Source organism: Ascidiella aspersa, chromosome 2 (assembly GCF_963924565.1).
Source record: "Ascidiella aspersa chromosome 2, kaAscAspe10.2, whole genome shotgun sequence".
NCBI classification, from domain to species: domain Eukaryota; kingdom Metazoa; phylum Chordata; class Ascidiacea; order Phlebobranchia; family Ascidiidae; genus Ascidiella; species Ascidiella aspersa.
The window spans coordinates 7,058,020-7,077,510 of record NC_139448.1 but is presented as its reverse complement, the minus strand read 5'-3'; the positions used below and the strand labels follow the sequence as shown (position 1 = coordinate 7,077,510).

General features: G+C 36.6%; 1 protein-coding gene across 1 annotated transcript; it reads left to right on the top strand.

Annotated features, from left to right (window-relative positions):
• The first annotated feature begins 6,774 nt into the window (after positions 1–6,774).
• On the top strand, positions 6,775–13,927 carry LOC146163344 (uncharacterized). Its single transcript, XM_083380456.1, has 5 exons — positions 6,775–6,892; positions 8,094–8,290; positions 11,062–11,248; positions 13,233–13,373; positions 13,617–13,927. The coding sequence occupies exons 1-5, from the start codon at positions 6,799–6,801 to the stop codon at positions 13,925–13,927; spliced, it is 930 nt and encodes a 309-aa protein (XP_083236582.1). The 5' UTR covers positions 6,775–6,798.
• Positions 13,928–19,491: the final 5,564 nt, after the last annotated feature.

Here is a 19,491-nt window from a genome sequence, read left to right as displayed (position 1 = left end):
CTTTTTTGCTTGCCTAGGCACGCCTAAAACAGATGCAGATTTCTATAAAAACAATTTTAAATTGTTTGTTTAAATTATGAGAAAATAATGTATACTAAAGAAATTTTCCCACAGCATTTTTTGGCTTGCCCAGGCATGCCTAAAACAGATGCAGATATCTATAAAAACAAAAATTTAATTGTTTGTTTAAATTATGAGAAAATAATGTATACTAAACAAATTTTCCCACACCATTTTACACACCAAGAACAGATGTTTTTTTTTCATTCATCAAACAGTATATATATCTGTGTCTGTGAGCAAAATTTCACAAGTCAAACAAAATGGCTCAGCTTTTATTAGATTTATGTAATGAGGACTCTCAACTTTTACAGGATTCTCAGTTGTTTGAAACTCCGCCAAAACGTCAAGAGCCAAGTTGTATTGGGCCGATAAAGCGAAAACCGATTCGTGAAATGTTTAGAAAGATACGTTCAAAACGTTCGCTTTTTGACGACGAATCGAATATTCGAATGGTTACGATCAGTGTTCAAGTACGAGGCAAGGCATTTTTCAATCACGGACAACTCAAACAGATAGTTGAGATATTAATGGACGTTTCGTCACCTTTTGTAATTATGTATCCTAAACAAAAAGAGAGCCAAAATGGATATACAACTGTTCAAGTTCTATTTTGGCCCACTTGTATAGATGATAGTGAATGTACTATTCAATCCAAGATCAAAACGACTGCTGCTGAAATTAAAGAAGATGGTTTAATTTTAAAATCACGGGTACAAAATATTTATGCACCAAAAAATTACTTAAAGTATTTAATACCCAATATAAAGTTCTACGAAGTTGCACCACTAGCAGACGGATTAGTTGATTCCAATGTAAGAAGACAATTTAATGAACTGGTAAAGTTATTGCAGTCTATGTGGACGGACATGAAAGACTCCATCAAAAACCAAAAAAGGAGTATCAAGAAATAACTGTTTTATATAATAACAACATTAATGTAACAGGAATGTAAATAAATTGAAAGTTTAAAGTCATGATTTTTTGTTGTGTTTTTCGTGTAAATAGTGTCGCTGTATTTGAAATAAAAATAGTTGGTAATAAACAATATAGATTGAAAATGATTGCTTTTTTTTTCAGTGTCATCAACAAAATACATTATATTTCCAAACGACGTAAGTTTTAATTAACTGAAAAAAAAATAAAATAACAATTCCATGCTCTATAACTCAATAGCAAACCAATACTTGCTATAATTAGGATACCAGTCTTGATAGGGAAACAGTGTTTCCTCTCAACTTAACGTTCTGTAAACGTCAAGCAAAACTATACAGTCAATGGTATATTTAAAACACAAATATTTAGAAATAAACAAAATGAATTGGATAATGTAAGTTTTTTTGTGTGCCAATAATAAAATCCATCATCTTCAAGTTAAATTACCAAACAACTAAAGTTTTAATGAACTAAATATAAAATACCATCTCATTGCTCTTTACGTCAATAGTAAACCAATACTGGCTATAATTAGGAAACCAGTCTTGATAGGGAAACACTGTTTCCTCTCTGCTCTGTGAACGAGCCCAAATCAGCCACAACAAACAAGACAACCAATGCACAGTTCGACTTTACCAATCGACGATATTTTTGGCACACTTCGTGCAAAGGTCACTTTTTGAAATTGGCACACCTCGCGCAAAAGTAGATTTCTGACTCTTCTGAAAATTTTACAAAAAATCTTTTGGGCCTAACAGAAACATTGCAACGTAGAGAACTACCTTACCTTACCGTATCACACATTTTGTCACTTTTTTGTCACTTCCACCTTCACTTCCGGAAACTTATAAAAACGTTTTTTTTCACCCAAAGACGCTTTTTTGCTCCTCAGGGTACTTTTGCACACTTTTGAACACTTTTCAATTTTACTTTTGCTTACCGGATGTAACCTGAATACGCCGGAATACACTTCCGTACACCTGGGCACACCTGGGCACACGGCACACTTCGCGCAAGGAAAACACTACTTATATGATAAAGGATCTGTATCATTCACGCCTCTGTTCAATACCTTTCTATTAAGTCCAGATCGGCTTTAAATCGAGGTCGCCGTTGCTCGTTAAGTGTAATGCAAATTAAAAAATGCCTCCTGCAAAAATCGATACACCGTCTTTGTTATATCCATCAATGGTCCACAGCCTATTCTACACGCAAGACAAAAATTACGGCCACAGACCAGATAGGACGGTATTTGAGCAAATAATCGTAAAAGCGCTCGTTCCACCAAATATATCGGTGTTCTTGTCACAGTGCAGCGTCCTCATGTCGGTTGACCGCCTAACCGGGTATTGTTGTGTTTATTTTGCAATGCTTTTTGGCCAGGTTCAATATTTAATTAGGAAGATATTTTTGTTTTGAGGTCAATGTAAAATGAACTACAATATTGAACTGTAGCGGTAACAGCTAAATAACCGTTTTGTAGTCGAGTTAAACTGCAAGGTACAGCGAGAGATTTGGGGAAATGTTTCGCGACCAGAAAGTAGGTTTATATAGCTGCTTAATTTGTTTGTCACGATGAATGTATTATTTCTCATGGATAAACTTCGATTGCGTTTATCTGTTTACTATTCTCCCGTAGGTTTCTTTGAAAACATTCCAAAACAAAAATTAAAAGTTCTAATAAGCACCTAAAATGTACACCAGAGGACCCTAAACTGGGTAGAATAAATTTCTGGAGCATATTGGTTGGAGGTTGTAGTGAGACATAGTAAGAATATTAAAGCCCAAAGTATTCACCATTTTTGCTCTTAAATTAACTCTTCAGATAGTGGCTGATAGAGATTATAGTTAGAGCAGACCGAATATCAAAGCCCATACAGAAGTCGGTCGCACAACATCATGTTGAAAATAAATGAAGAGTTATTCGAAACATTCAAAATGATACCTATACTTCTAAATCGGCTTTGATATTCTTACTATGTGTCTGAATGATATTGAATATTTTTTTGCAACCAAATGAAAGCAACTGAAAGGGTAAATCCAACACTCGTCAACATGGGGCAATCCACCTTTTTATTTTTGCCATTCCGATGAGGCCAGGATGCGCTGTATTTTACGACAGAAAGGAAGCTATTAATTTTGTAAAATTGATACCTTTACTGCTGTATGGGCTTTTATATTCTTACTATATTTACAAACACCTTGTTGTTCCTAATTGGTTGCTCTTAGAATGACAGATTAATCTTGAACTCCGTAAATAGAAACGCTCACAGTTTTTTTTTTAACATATAAATATAGAAACGCTCACAGTCTTTTATAACATAGCTCAAGTTGTGGAAATATCTGGGAGAGTTTGCTTTGCGGCGTATAATGACGAGGAAGTGTCAAAGCGGCTGCGCGAATGGCATCTGATTGACGCTAATTGAACCGAGCATTAATCTCAGTCGTTGGATAAAATTGATCGATCAGACAATTTACGACGCCGGCAATAGAGAGACAATTTGAAGAACATTTCCTTTTAGGAAATTTCTGTACAAGTTTTAATTGACAATCAGCGCTAATCAGATCAGTGACCAGGGGTGACCAACCCACATACCTTCAACTGCTTTTATGCGGCTTTCATGTTGTATTTAAGTTGTTTAGGGATGTTCACTACAGCGTCGATTTCGTTTGATTAAGTTGTCAATTGTGGTTATTGCATGTTTCGTCTGAGGTTCGATTTTACTTTTAGTTTAATCACGTCAACAGATTTTATAACATTAGAGAGCGTGATGGCATCTAATTGACAAAAACCTCAGTGTAAGCAACCATTTGTTGATAGGTCACCGACATTAAGCGGAGCAAAGGCATTATATGTGTGAGCTTCTTGATGGCATAGGCCTTTTGGGGTTATACAATAGATTAGAATTATTGGACCTGATATCTGGGCATTTGGCAACCCATGACCTGTATCGTACAACAGTGCACAGTGATGTGGTGGAAGGGCGTTTTTTTGCATTTTTACCGCAGCATCATTATTAATGGTTAAGGCAGATTGCTTTGCAGAGTTTACGTTTTTTAAGACCGTACATTGTCGGGACTTGACACGAAGCCGAACAGACGCTTTAAATTAATTATAAGCATTGCGGTAAACAACGGAAGCATTTCACAACTGCAGCGGGTTAAGTGGTCGTAAATAAATCGCTTTAAAAAGCAGCACTAAAGCGTTAAACGGCCAAGTTGGCTGGCTATGGAGTTGCAAAGGCGAAATATGAACAAGCAATATAAAAGTTTAATGTTATAACGCTTTTGAAATTTAATGTGGTCCAAGTAATGTATGCAAACGTCTCAAAAGTTTGCCCTAAAATAGGTTCCTAAACGTTTGAATCAGCCGAGTTGCCGGTTATGGATTGCGAAGGTGCATTGTAGATGTAGATATGCAATTAAAATACAATATGGTGTTTCATAGAAAAAGGCAAAACAAACGCTTGCAAAGAGATAACAAAACAGTTGGTAAAGCGTTTCAGGCTAATTTACAAAGGGCGATTTAACTCAGACACGAAAAATCAAAAAAGCTTGTTGAAAGGAGTGTCTGATGTTTTTTGTTGGTTGCTGTATACTGGCCATAACATGTGAAAAAATGTATGAAGTATCAAAAAAAAATGTTTTTTTAACCTTGTTGCACAGTTAACGCGCTGTTTCAATCTTGTTTTTTTTTGTAAACTTTCCAGTTAACCATCCAGTAAAAATACAAACAAGGGTGCCGCGAACTATTTATAATTCTATATTGTGCGGCAAGCCAAAAAAGGTTGCGAAACACTGATTTACAGTGGCTGAAAGAGTACATTGCAGATTTCAAGTTTTTTTTTGTCAAAATTATCGGATGATGGGTATCGCTAACGAAATATCAAGTTACGTCTATCCTTTGTTGAAATTTTAGTTTAAGAGTGGGGGAGTTACCAAAATCACAATGCCTGTACAGTATACACACATGAACGAAAACACCACATCTTGGCAATGAATTATTCCGTTATATGACGTTTGATTCCATTTACAATAAAGTCATTACACTTCTGCGTAGGCGCTGACGCTTTATTGACGAATGACAAAGCTCGACAATAAATCCCTGACCGTTTTTTGAAAGTCAAGACGTCATGATCAAGACGTCATTGGTGGCTAGGCAACCATTCAATCTATAAAAGCACTTGCAACTCAATGGAGATGCTTTTACTTGTGTCAATCAGAACTTGCTTTCCTTCATTTGCTCGTAAAACCCTCGTATACGTCTGTAGGCAAAATTGTTTGGATTGAGTGCAACTCGCGAGGTTTTTCGTTCGCCTACGTTACCAATATTGGCGACCTTATATATAAACGGTGTAGCTTGCCAAAGTCTGTCAAAACGTTGGTCCGGTTTTGTGCGAAGCGCTGAATTGCCAAACGGCAGTAAATAAGTCTAAGAGAAAACATAATTTAGGTTTAGTTACGCTATGCACGCATCTGTAATGCAGCTTGATAACGAAAATCGACATTATATTGATAAAGACGTTTCGATACGCCCTGTTCTTATACTTATTATCCATTAATATGTTTTACCTATTTGAATTTGATCGTCATTATATAGATACATTAGAGATCCAAGCATAGACCTAAGTGCTGTATAGATTAATATATTGCCTGAAAGCGACTGTTTATCAGTCAATGTTCTGATGAATATATAAGTTGTTAGCCGCGTATTGGAACGTCATTATGCCTATCATATTTGTTGATTTACGCGTCCCTTTTGCTTTGAAATTTACTATTAAGCCATACAACTTATGTTAATTGAATTGAAGGAAATGTTAGTTTTCATGCAGGATTTTAGGTATAATTTTAATTTTCGTTTGTAAAAATCGTGATCTACATACTTTTTTTAACTTGGTAAAAACTTAAAGTGGTATTGCTTTTGCATCAGCAAAATATGAAAAAACAAACAGCACGATCGTGCCCAGAGTCAATGTTTTGTTTCATGTATATGTTGAACACAAAACGAATTTGTTTTAGGCAGTCACAAACGAATTTGTTTTAACCCAACAACGAATGTAAAACAAAAAACACTAACGCATACGCTCACGCGAACGATAAAATAATCGGTACAACACAATCAGTTATGTTAATCATGTTATCACATAAGAAAAAAATCAAGTCAAGTACATAACGTGCCTATACATTAACGTTGCGAAGAAGCGGCAACATTTTGTTGCACTCTATACGGGCAATATGTGGTCTATGTAGGGACCAGACCGTATAGCGAACCTTAACAGTTTCCGCAATATTACTGTTGAAAAGCGCGGAAATGCAACAATGGTAAAGCCAGCTTACGCCAGTGCCACAAGAAAACGTTGGACAGTGTTTAACATTTTCTAATTTAAATACTGAAAGAAATATTGATAAGACTTAAGACACAAGGCTGATCTGTCAGGTTCTTAATTTATTTTTAAATTCATACTCATATTTTAGATAATTAATCAGACAGATGGGCATTGTTAGTATAGTTGCGCTTTAGCGAAGTCCTATACAGTTTTAAAGCTTGGGTTGGTTGTTTATAGGCTAGTAGGAAATCTAATAGAAGATTTCAGACTAGAAGTGTTTTTTTAAGGAAATATATAAACAAAAACACAAATGCAAAAGTTTGTTTGAAAAAGCTTATATTCTACGTGCATGGGATAAAATTATTGCAGAGATAGGGCTTAAGCTATCTACAGAAAATGCAGCAAAAAACAAAGGTGTTTCAGTTAAACAGAACAATTTCTTGTTTTAACAGCATTTCTCTATAATTGAACAAACATGGATAAAGTAAAATTGTTTCTATTGATATGCGCCGCGTGCAGCAACATCGCAACAATAATCATATGCTACTACAGAAGAGAAAGAGGAGAAGGTTAGTTTAAACCTATTCGTTGTCATATTATACCACAAGGAACAACCAACTTGCAGTAAGCAACAAATTGTTTGTTCTAACGTCGTAGAAATCTTTAAAAAAAGATTCGTCCCTTAACCGTCAGATATGCGTATGTCAAGGGCTGAATTATTTCAAATGTTCCAAATAAAGTATTTTGATCGTGTTTAGGCTCGTAAAAACTACGCTCAATCTGAAAAAAATGCGATGAATTATGTTCCGAATGTTTTTCCGGAACAAAATTTGTACTTTCAAAACAAACTTTGTTCCACGCGAAACAAAATCGGGAACAATAATGCAAACACAATGCATATTCCTATAAACATTTTGTTTGGAGTGCATATGTTTCAACAAACAAAACCTATTTTGAAAACAAACCTATTTTGAATGTGAAATTTTCTAGGAGACATTTTTTATTCAATTATTATAAGTTCGTATATGTGTAGGTTGTTTTTGCTTGAAAAACCTTGATAAAATAACCAACTTTCCGCTCCTGGTGGTACTTTTAAACAACGTTCGATTGAGGGAATTAATTTAATTTCATGACTTTTAAATTGGATTTTTAATGAGACTAAGCAGATGGCTTTACCGTGCCAATGTTTATTTAGGGTGGTTTACAAGTGGATTCGCACCGATTAGCATTGGTTAGGTACACAATTTTGTAATATTATTTTATACAACGCAGTAATCAGTTATTTATAATAACTCGTATATTTAATTGAAATTAACTTACGACAACCTTACATGTATACTGCCATACTGAGAGAACTATCATATATGTTATAAGGATTCGAATCAAAGCCCTGGGGTAACGTTACAACTCTTAATGTGATATAAAGTAATTCACACTCGTTCGACATAATCAGATCGATTTATTCCTTTGCCGCCTTTAAACTTCCAAACTGTCAGATATCTTCGGTGATATTTGAACTTACGGCCGTTGGGTAACACAACCACTCTTCCATCAATTGAGCTATCAAAAAAGATGTTTGAAATTTCGACTGAACAGAATAGATACGGTCAATTTAAGGAGAAATGTTTCGAAAAACCTTGGTAAGATTCGAACTACCAACCATTGGTTTACACGACCAGCTTTCTACCGAACGGGCTATCAAGCGAAAGCTCTAAAAAGCCTATTGCCTTCTCCAAGTCCCGTCATATTTTCTGTCTTCCTTGTGAAAAGCATCCTTGTTTCAAAATTCGCGCCAAGCCGTGAGCGACAAATTTGATCACGAGATCATTCCCGACCACGTATTTTTCTTCGTGATATGGCCGCTGACTTTCTTCTGGAACCTCCTGGGCATTTGCTACCTTCTCGCCTCCATTTGCCTCCGCAAGGAAATCAGCCCGGTCAAGTCGGAGCCGCCGCTAATCACGAAGGTGAGAGTGATTTTTATATGACTCAAGTCCCAGTCAGGTTGTTTGTAAAAAAACTTAAGTCTCAGTCAAGTCTTTTTGAATAAATAACAAGTCAAGTCCAAGTCATAATACGATCAAGCCAATTCCAAGTCAAATCAAAAAAACTTGGTAACCCCTTCCGATTATGATCAATAACTCAACTAAAAATAACACAAACAAAATGAAGCTCTGTCGTTGAGCGTTATATAAACAGTTTTTTTGTATTGCGTAATAAACCTTGATGTAGCGTACTCAAAATCCTTATATACACAGGCATTGTTTAGTGGACCCTCAATGATGGTCTTAACAGGTAGGGTTGCGGCAGCAGCGAACTAAAAATATAAGAAAAAGCGCTGCAGCCTCGCAAATCAGTCACTCTCTCGAGCAAGCGGCCAAGTTCCCAACATGGCCTTTTGGCACTTTACATTATACACGAGGTCATGGCGAACTCGAGCGGTGGTTTAATCAATATTGAGGCTTCGTCGAAACAACGATCTTTCGCGTTTCGTAACACGGTACCATTAAGGCCGGCGCATATGACAAACGTGTCATCGTGTAATGGAATTCTGAAAGTATGTGTGGGCGTGCCATGGACCATCAACATGCGTATATCTATATCAGATTGATGTGTCATTTATCAACGCTTTCTCGAAATAATGGACACTCGGGGTTCCTTGGTGGTTTTATAATCTTATTTTACAACGTTGCTAAATAGCTGTAAAATAAAGTTGCAACCAGATCGTTTAAATCTAAGTTTAATCAGGAAAAGCCCTTCTTAATTGATTATGATTTACATTTCTTCCGACAAAAACGTCTTATGTAAGGATTGGTTTTCCGCTCTCCCGAGAATACTGATCGTTGCCGTTCGATTATTGTGAAGCACACAGTATTATCACTTCATGCGGCGCATAATGTTAACGAAATTGACTGTTTATACTTCGTTTAATTTCAAGTGCTTTTAGGTTGTTCAATTTACATACAATATGCCTTAATAATCGTTTAGAATATTCCTGCATTTTCACTATCAAAAATTTTTTTAAATACTTTCTGCTGTGTGTAATGCAGTTAACAAACCTCAAAAAGTGTTCGAGAGTCAAACGTAAGATTCGTTTCAGCAATTTCATACAAAGAATTTTAAACAGTCGATACTAATTTTATCCAGCATTAAATATATTTTAAAAATGCTCTGAAATTATATCAGTACATCTGGCGATTTTAAATCCCAAAACACTTTAGTCCTAATTTTTCTCATTTTTTTCTCAATTCTTTTTATTTGGTCGTTTCTCGAATAGAAAGCATTTGTTTTAAACTTTTGGTAGTTTTTTCGCTTTTAAAGTGTTACCCGACATCATAGATTAAAACTTATTTTTTAAACTCATTCAAGGACAATTGGTATCCCGCAGACTTTATATTCGCACAAACTAACGTGGTACCGCTGCAAAAACTCCAACATTTGAAGTAAATGTAAAAAAAACTTTAAACGCACGTATGTTTGGTTCGGCCGTCTTAAGTTTTAAAAATTAAAAAAGGAACATTTTAAGAAAGGTTAGATTCGGGCTTCTGTATAGCATGTGAGAATTTGTGCCACTTTATTTATCTCAGGTTAACTTTCATTTCCATAAAGCAAAACGCTATTGGTAAAACTTCAGATTAAATACAACTGATATGTTTATCTTCTGACTATATTCAAAGCTTCAGCTTGAATTGTAATATTGACACAAAATATTGTAACCACTTCAACGCATGACCTGATGAGGTAATTTATGTATTTACCGAACAATTTTCTGCTGCTATTTTTGTTTGACTTACTGAACCATTTCGCCCCGGCGGAAAATCCTATACTGTTTGTTTGATGGCATATTTTAATTGTCCTGGGACAGAATTTTTTGAGAAATGACATTTAACACGTTTTATTATCTATTCAATTGTATGAGATGTAAATTGTGATGCTGTGGATTTCAGCGTGTGGAAAGTTATAACTGTAATTTGACAATTTTTTGGCGTGTATTTTACAACATGAGAGATGTTATCTTTGGATGCGATACTAAGACCAAGCAGTTTAAAAATTTAAATTAAAAAAAAATTAAAAATGGATGAAAAATTTATTAAAAGCATCAGAACAATGCCTCTTTAAATGCCCTTTTTTCTCTTTTTTCAAGTGTCAATGTTTGGTAAAAACATCTCAATTTTAAGTCAAACGAGCAACAGCGAACTCAAATACCACTTAACCGACAAAAATTGACCGATAAGCAAAAATTACGGTGTTCATCAGATTTTTTATTTACCTTTATTTTATTTTACAGTTTTAATAATCATTTGAATGCGAATATTTTTGTAAGATAAAAATTTTTAATTCATTATTTTATGGCAGGTCAAACCTTTGGAATTTTTACAAAATGAGCCATTGAAAAGCGCCACGTTGTTTTGAAAGTTAATTTCACTGAAAAATTAGGAAAAACCGGTGTAAAGCATATCAAATCAAACTTTCGTATATGTGTTTTTGACCAGTCAAGCGTGCTGTATTCGAGTTGTTCCCAAACAAATGAAAAATCGACCGTGTTTCAGACGAGTTAGGGCTTGAAGTTGTTAAATCTTAATTTAAAAAGGCTTTCGAAGTGTTACTTTTAATCTATTTTTTAAGCGACTTGACCGCTAAATTGCCGTCCATTATAATAAAACGTCTTGAAATAATAATAAAACGAGTCTATAGTAATAAAACGCCTTAAAAACAACACTCCCTTTGCTTTTTTCAGATGTTCCTGGTCTTCTACATTGTAGCCTTCGGTCTTCCCGTGCCATGGGAGTTTGCCTACGACCGCGAGAATATGGATCTGTGCCTTTGCCTCCTCATGCTGACCGCTCTGACGTTGTACATTACCACGGCTCTGTCACTCAAGAGCATTCATGACTCTATGGGCGCACTGAAGGAGAATAGTGGCAGTAAGTCAACCAAGCTTTAAAAGGCTTTGATCAGGGTTTTTAAACTGGGGTCCATGCACAGCCTTCCGTGAACTTTAGTTTTAGGTGGTTCGTAAACTAGTTTTAGGGGGTCTGTGAACTTTAGTTTTAGGTGGTTCGTAAACTAGTTTTAGGATGTCTGTACTAGTTTTAGGGGGTCCGTGAACTAGTTTTAGAGGGCCTGTAAACTAGTTTTAAGGGGTCCGTGAAGGCCCACTTGAAATATTAGAGTATATTTAAGAACTAATCAAATTTTATAAGGAAAGAGTTTAATTAAAAATAAAACGTTTTTGCACTGAATGTATTTAGACTCTATTTGCCTTACACATTTTGTGGACCGAAAACTACAGATTTCTACAGTTTATTTGTATTGTGACGTTAATTTATGACGTAAATTTTGATAATTTCTATTTTACGTTGGTCAACGCAAGGCAAAAAAACATTAGGGGTCCGCGGTGAAAAATGTTTGAGAACCTCTGGCTTAGATAAAAGTAATGTATACAACTTGTATAGCTAACTGTCCAGTTTAAGTACCGCATTAGTCCAATATAAGATACACCGACATATCCGTAGAACAACTGTGATATGCCTGTTAAAGCCATTTTTAATTTTTTGATTTTGTTACTTTAACCCAGCAGACGTCAGTTCCTGGGTCAGGTTGCGACAATACAAATGTTGTTGAGACTCATAGGTTGATAAATACTGCTATAAATAAACGATTTTATTCAATTCGTTCATTTCACCATCTCTAATGGATTCGGGTGGGGTAGAACAGTAAAGAAAAATATCTCATCCTGAAAACGTGATATTCACTTCCAATTTCGCAAAACAGCGAATCGTTAAACGAACGCCATTTCCCAAAGAGCAAACAGCGACCTTCTTAATGTATGTTTTTGTGTATGACTGTTAACAAATGACTGTTTCCTTGCTACATCACCAATAAAAGTACAAATGCGAGTCCCTGATGCTTACTCCATGGGAGTGTTGAAGGAAAACAGCGGCAATATGTTAGCCCAGTCGTAAAAGGCTTACATAACGGAATATACGCTACTTGTATAACGATCTGCCAAGTTTACTAATCGTATTTCAATTTGTTCTCTTAATTAGTTGTTTTGCCGTATACCTGCACATGTATTTGGATGATATTGCGGCAGGGAGCGGCGGCTGACTTTGATGACCTAACGGTCTTTCGCTACTCCCTGAGAATCTACCATATGTCGTTTATCGAACAACATAATAAATATAAAGCTTGTTTGTAGCTCTGTCCAGCCGTTAAAGGATTACACAAAGTAGCTCATACCGAACTGTACAGTTTGCTGACATATCGCTCAACAGACATCGCATTTAATGCAACAGGAGATCAACAGACATCGCATTTAATGCAACAGGCATGACAACTATTGTCTGTTATCGAACTGCACATACGAAGCTTTCGTGTAACTCGGTCAAGCCTTTAAACGATTATACAAAGTATAACGAATTGATCAATTTGCTGACATATCGCTAAAGATCAACAGGTATCGCATCTACAGAAACAGGCATGGCAACTATTGTCTTTTAGCGAACAATGCAGACTAAGCCTGCGAATAGCTTAGACAAAACTCAACACGAGTAATGTTTTAAAAAGATTTTTTTTAGTTTTTTTGTTTTTTCGTTGGTCCTAAGTAAAATTACGGATTAATATGTGCGCCTTTGCGAAAGAATCTGTATATAGTACTGGTATTACAAGCTAGATCACCGTCATTGCGCACATATGTGAATTTTTTAGTTAAGTAATTGCCCGTTAAAATGCTTTCCACCTAAAATAAATCATTCAGTAACTCTCTGTTACAGGAACTCCAAATGAAATACAAAATGAAATACACAGTTCCAACTAAAATAAAAACGTAGCGAAGTTTATATTTGGAGACACATTCGCCATGCCTCATCAAAACGTTTAAAAAGGACCATTCTTTTATATTCCCAGACATGCTTCGAATATACGTGGTGCTGACACAGAACGGCCTGGCGTTGTACTCTGCTGTCTTGAGCGTATCATGTGGCATTAACATGGCGGCCGTTGTGCGATACAAAACAGCAGCAACAGGAGAAGACGTCATTTTGAGAGGTAAGTTGTCCCAAAAGAGTCATTTCGCTTGGAGAGTTGCAGACACCTATTTTCCTAAAGCATATGGACAAGCACCATTTCGGGGAATTTCAATTTAACAAGTGATGACCCACGATTGGTTGATTAAGTAATAAAAACGAAAAACTTACGTAAGATAATTGCATTGTTAACTAACGTGTTCGAGGAATCGGATATATATAGTTCAAACACCCTGATCTTTGGTGAAATATCTTCCATCCGCAGGTCTACTGAGCGACGAGGGATCTTGCACTGCAGCCCTGGTGACCCTTTTCGTGGCACTTTTGGTCTGGATCTGCATTGAGAACCTCTGGTTCCCTCACCACTGTCGCTATCTGATCACCATCTATCCAGTGTTGGTGTTTGCCTGTGCAACCATCCTGGCTCCGTTGATGCGCGAAGGCAACTTCGGCAAGAGCTTCGCCATGACCACCGCCATTCTAGTGACGTCAGGCATTATGACGTTGGTCCGTTGCGTCATCGTGGTGACTGGCAAGGTCTCGCCCTGCGCCAGGTTTCAGTCGGTTAAGCTGTAAGGGCAATTGGTTGCTGGTTAAAGCACGGGTGTATAGTTAAGCTTTCGCTGCTAATGCTACTGTGACCGTCCTTGCCGCTATATAAGCATGCTTGTGTTTATCAAAATAAATAACGCAGAAATACGGTTTAAGCTTTTTTTTCAGTTTCGCCTTGTAGAAACACACTTCTTTTTTTCTTATCCCCTTCTCTCTCTCTCCATTACCCTCTCTCGCTATCTCTCTCTCTCTCTCTCTCTCTCTCTCTCTCTCTCTCTCTCTCTCTCTCTCTCTCTTGCTCTTTTTTTCTCCCTTCTCTCGCTAAATCTCGCTGTCTCTTTCTCTTTCTTTATTTTTCGTTTTTTCTCTCACTCACTCTATATCTTTGTCGTACGTGTTATTATTAAAATGAGGGTTATGACAATTTTAATGTTGGATCTTCGTCATTACTATTACACAACTTATGGTAAAACTTGTCGCCAGCCATTATGGTGTTCGCGCTGCTTCGTTTTTCAATCACGATCGTGTCCTGTAAAATTCTAGGTTTCGTTGATATCAATGTCTTATACCGTGAGTTTGGCCATTGCAAAAACGTAGACAATAACGTAATGAAAACTAGTCAGCTAAACAGTTATTCAACTGAAATAGTGCAATAAAAAATCTAATTCAAATTCCCACTTCTTGTACCTGCACTTTATAAAAAACACATTTCAAATAAATTCATTGACAAATAGGAGCAAAACTATTTTGGTATAAACTGTGTTTCTTCCCGCGTCAAACTGTAGATACTATAGCTTTTTTTAATTCGCTTCCTCGTGATGCCTTGCTCCTTATCGCTTCCTCAGTTTTTATGCGTTGTATATTTCATGCTTCCTTGCCATTACGCGAATCCCAACAGTAAATAAAAAGACATACATTTCATCGTCCAAAAGCAAAATACCTTTTTGGTTTATTCATTGTGACTTTAGACCAGTTTTTTTTTAAACTGGGGTCTATAGGCTTGTGGGGGTACGTGAATTAGTTTTAGGGGATTCCTGAAGCCCTAATCGAAATATTACTGTATGTTTGAAAAGTAGTGATTTTTTTAAAGAAAATTGTTGAATTGTTGAAAACGTTTTTGCACTGAATGTATATTTAAACTCCATTGCGCTTTCACAAACTTAAGACCGGAATCATGAGATGTTTTAAGTCTATTTGTATTGTGACATCAATACATGACGTCAACTCTAAAATTCCTTGCCTAGATTTGTCTACTCAAACCAAAACACATTTATTAGGGGTCTGTGGTAAAATAAGTTTAAGAAACCCTGCCTTAGATGAAGTTTGGAAAATGTACGTAACAGTATACAGAAAGGGGCAAATAAACCTAATAAAATAAATATTTCTTTTTTGTTGGATTGTTCATATTTGTCCTGCTGCAATAGCCCCGTTAAAAGGTAGATTTAAAAGGTGAATATTCCTGATTAGCAAAGTTCGATAACATCGGGTTGTAACCGACACCCAGATATCAAGTGGTAGGATCGGCACTCGTGCAATAATAAGGTGGAATCTGCGCTGATACCATAACAAATAAGTAAAATAAATTTCAGCTGCGATTTGCGATCCAACACAGTGATTCTACTTTGAAAAAAAATTAAAGGTAAACCACTCGTGGCAGTTCAACTTCTTAAAGCCAAAGCATATTTTTGAGTAAGAATCAGGAAAACCACTTTGTCAATTTCATCTATTTTGCTAGTGAAAACATACCATTAACGTCATTTGTTATCGAATCCGATGGCTTTTTTTCGTTTTTTCCCCCAAAACGGAAGCGGTACCGGAATAGAATATCAAGTATCGGAAACCACTATTCCTGATTCATGTTCCTATATCAACTTACGTTACGAATAGCTTCTCGCATTTAATAAAGTTCTTCAGAATCATTGCATCCGTTATGACGTAATTTCGTTAATTTCATTACGTCATCGATCCTCTAAATGTCTCGTGCACAAGGTGTTAGTTTGCTGCTACTTAGGAAAAACCACGAACTTGAAGTCGGGCCGATATCGGACACTACAAAGCCGACCAATATACTCGAACTTGGCATATTGAGCCAGATTGTGCGCTCGAGAACTATCTCTTAACAGCTGGCGACGGTATCTCGCCTAATTGCCTTCAGGGTGGCCTCGTGCGGCGTTAAGTAGGCGTTTTACTGCGTTCTACAAAAAAAATATTCGATTTCAGGAAGCCTTTGTCCAAGGTGTTCGATAAAATGTGCGCAAATATCCTGCGAGGTTTAAAATCGCATTTCAACCACTATACGGTATAACGGAATTTATCCTACATATTTTAATCAAAATGATGAAACTGAAAAATGGCATTTGCAAAGATGACCCGCCTATTTGGAATATATCATATCGTAGTCGATACATGATTCCAAGTGGTATAGTGTCGTTCGTCGTCAAAGCATATTGTTTTGTTTATTTCAGGAAATTGTTTTGGTCATTTCAGCCATGGTGTGCAATCTAAATCTTAAAAATTAATTTTTTAGAAAAATGACGAATGTAAAAGTTCCGCTGAAACACTTTTTTGGTTAGCAACCTGATGGAAACCTAATATATGTTACCGCGATATTTTACACACCGTAAATGCACAAACACAAAGCTACGTCATGACTTGACGTCCTAAAACAGTTATAGGATTAAAAGCACAGTTTTCGATCGAGCTCGTGGGCAAATTGCATTGAATCCGATCTAATCAAGCACGAATAAATGCGTTTATTTGATTAAATAGGCAAAACATTTAACGTCAAACGATTCATGCCACATCAAATAAATTAGCATTTTGTTAGAAATCGCTGCGTTTATAACATTGCACTTTATAAAGTTTATGAGTCCATAAGACCTAACATGCAACAGTGTGCATTGCGTCTTTGCACACAGAGTTGTTATGTCTGCTAAAATCATAGTGCAAGTGGTTTCGCTTGAATGACCTAAGCCAAAAACGGCTATTCACTTGCTAGAGATAAAGGGTCGCGCTTGTGGCCCTCTGAAAGAGAGGTCTCTGGTGACACGGATTAGCTCGGGAGCGTGATAGTTGAAGCGACCGCTTGAGAACCATTTGCTGTCACTTTCCTTCAAATAAGGCATGGGCCGACTGCCTGCCATTTTGCGCGGTTTTATGTTTACCTGAATACGTGACTGTCGCATTGAAAGCTCTTCAATAATTGCAGCGACTAAGTTTGGGACAGTATAAAAGCAGGCTGATGCACAGGCCGTGTCTGCAATGCGGTTTTTGTTTTCTCGGAACGAAAGCGCGGCCTAAAGGGTTGGTTGTGGCCGATTAGGCGAAATGTTATATTCGGTTTTGCGAGAGCCGCCTAATGTTGGTGGAATAGGGTTTTTTGTTGGATGTAGTTGCATGTCAACGTAATCGTTGCCCTAGATCTCTGTCAACGTGCATCGGTGACGTGATTGATAAACTTTTTCCATCTCAAGTATCTCTTTTGTTTCCTCACTATCTCCTAACAGTATACAACTTGGGGCATAATGGTGGAGGGTTGTAATAAGGCGTAATAAGAATATCAAAGCCTTTACAGAAGTAGGTATCATTTTGAAAGTTTCGAATAACTCTTTATTCATTTTCAACATGATGAAAATGAATAAAGAGTTATTCGAAACGTTCAAAATGATATCTACTTCTGTATGGGCTTTGATATTCTTATTAAGTATACACCTTGTTTCGGATTTAAAACGACAAATGCTTTAAGATATCGCTATAATAATAACTGATTAAACAACAACCTATTAAAATTTGAAACAAGTAAGGATAAAGAAGGAACTGGAATAGTTTTACAATTATGATTGCAAAAGATAAAAGCTTATTTCTACGCATGTAAAATTTAGATAAATGATGCATGAAAATGTTACAGCGCACCGACCATGTTACATGCGAACTCCGTTTTCGAAAAAAATGTAGTGAACTTATGACAACACATGACAAAGAAATAGGAGATAAAACATTTTGGATAAATAACAAAGATAAACGAGAAAAAAAATATTTCAGCTTGAAAGGAAGAAGGAATAAATAAACAATTATTTGTCACTTAAATATTGAACGGATTCAAAATTCACCCTAAATTTATCTCTGAACTTTTTTACCATGGACTCCTTATATGTTTAACTTCGCATGGAACAGTGTAGGCAAGAAATTTTAGAGGTAACGATATATCTTTACGTCATAATACAAATCGACTTCAGAAATTTGCTTTTTTTAGTCGTGAAAATGTGAAATGAGGGTTAATTATATTCAGTGCAAAAACATTTTATTTTTACTATACTAATTTCTTTGGGACTCCGATTGCTTACATCTACCCTAAATGCTTAATTATAGGCCTCCGTGAAGCCCCTAAAGCTAGTTCACGTACCCCCAAAGGGTTAATTGAACACCAGTTTGAGAACCCCTGGTGTATCGGGTGCAACGTTTTACCGATGAAAATAGTGACGGCACTCTCAAGTCTCGATTCGCCCTTTCAAGCGCCAACAGATGCTGTCTCGTCCTTGTCGCTAAAGCGGAAAAACATTTGGCGCCTTCCCCCGAACGACACAAACTCCCATGATGCTGGAAATATGCGCAAATGCGAAATACACCCGACGCGGCACTCGCGATTTTTCATGGGAGGATTGCGGCGACGCTAGCGTTAAGCTGTTGCGGCAACAAGCAGGCATCGAATGGCAGAAGAAAACGTATTTGCGGCACGCGCAAGTGGCTATTACGCGGTCGGCGGCCCACGGAAGGTCAACTCAGATTTATTTTCGCCGGGTCTACGATTGTCAGCGATGGTGTAGGTCCGTCTTGTGTATTAAAGTTTTGAAGGAGTCTGTATGGAACCGTAGCAAACACAACTCGAACCCTGGTAATACACATATATGCATATTTATAACCGGCGTCAGTCACTTCGATGGTCACAATATACTAAAGATGTTTAAATTAAATTTATTTCCCTATATATATATATATATAGTGTTATGTGGTGTATGTCGTTCCTTCCATATTTTATCTTTACTAATACACAATTTGAGTGCATCATCTGAAACCACAAATCTTTCTAAAAAGGAGGCTAATGATTGAAGGTTGTAGTAAGACGTATAATAAGAATATCAAAGCCCAAGTATCTATTTGAACTTTTGGAAGATCTCCAAAAATTAATAAAGCGTTATTCTAAATCTTTTAAAATGATACCTACTTCTGTATGGGCTTTGATATTTTTACTACTTCCTAAAAAACTAAACACTGGGGTCCGGTTATTGTCTGACTTTTAAGAACGTATAGATCAATATTTTAACTCTAAATTTTAAATATAAGAGGAGTACTCAAGATTCACAAAGCTGATTGGCACTTCGACTCAAGTCAAACTCCACCGTATGGTTTACCGTAACTGGATAGCAAAGCGACACGGTCGATTTCAAGTATAACGGCTTTGTTTTTGCGCGGGTCCTTCAGGTGGCGTGTGTAAGGGTTTTGTCAACCTTTGCCACCGTAAGGTTAACACAGATTTTTTTGGTTTGCGCTATTCTGAGTCATTGCAAAATCGTTGAAACCCAAACCTGAAA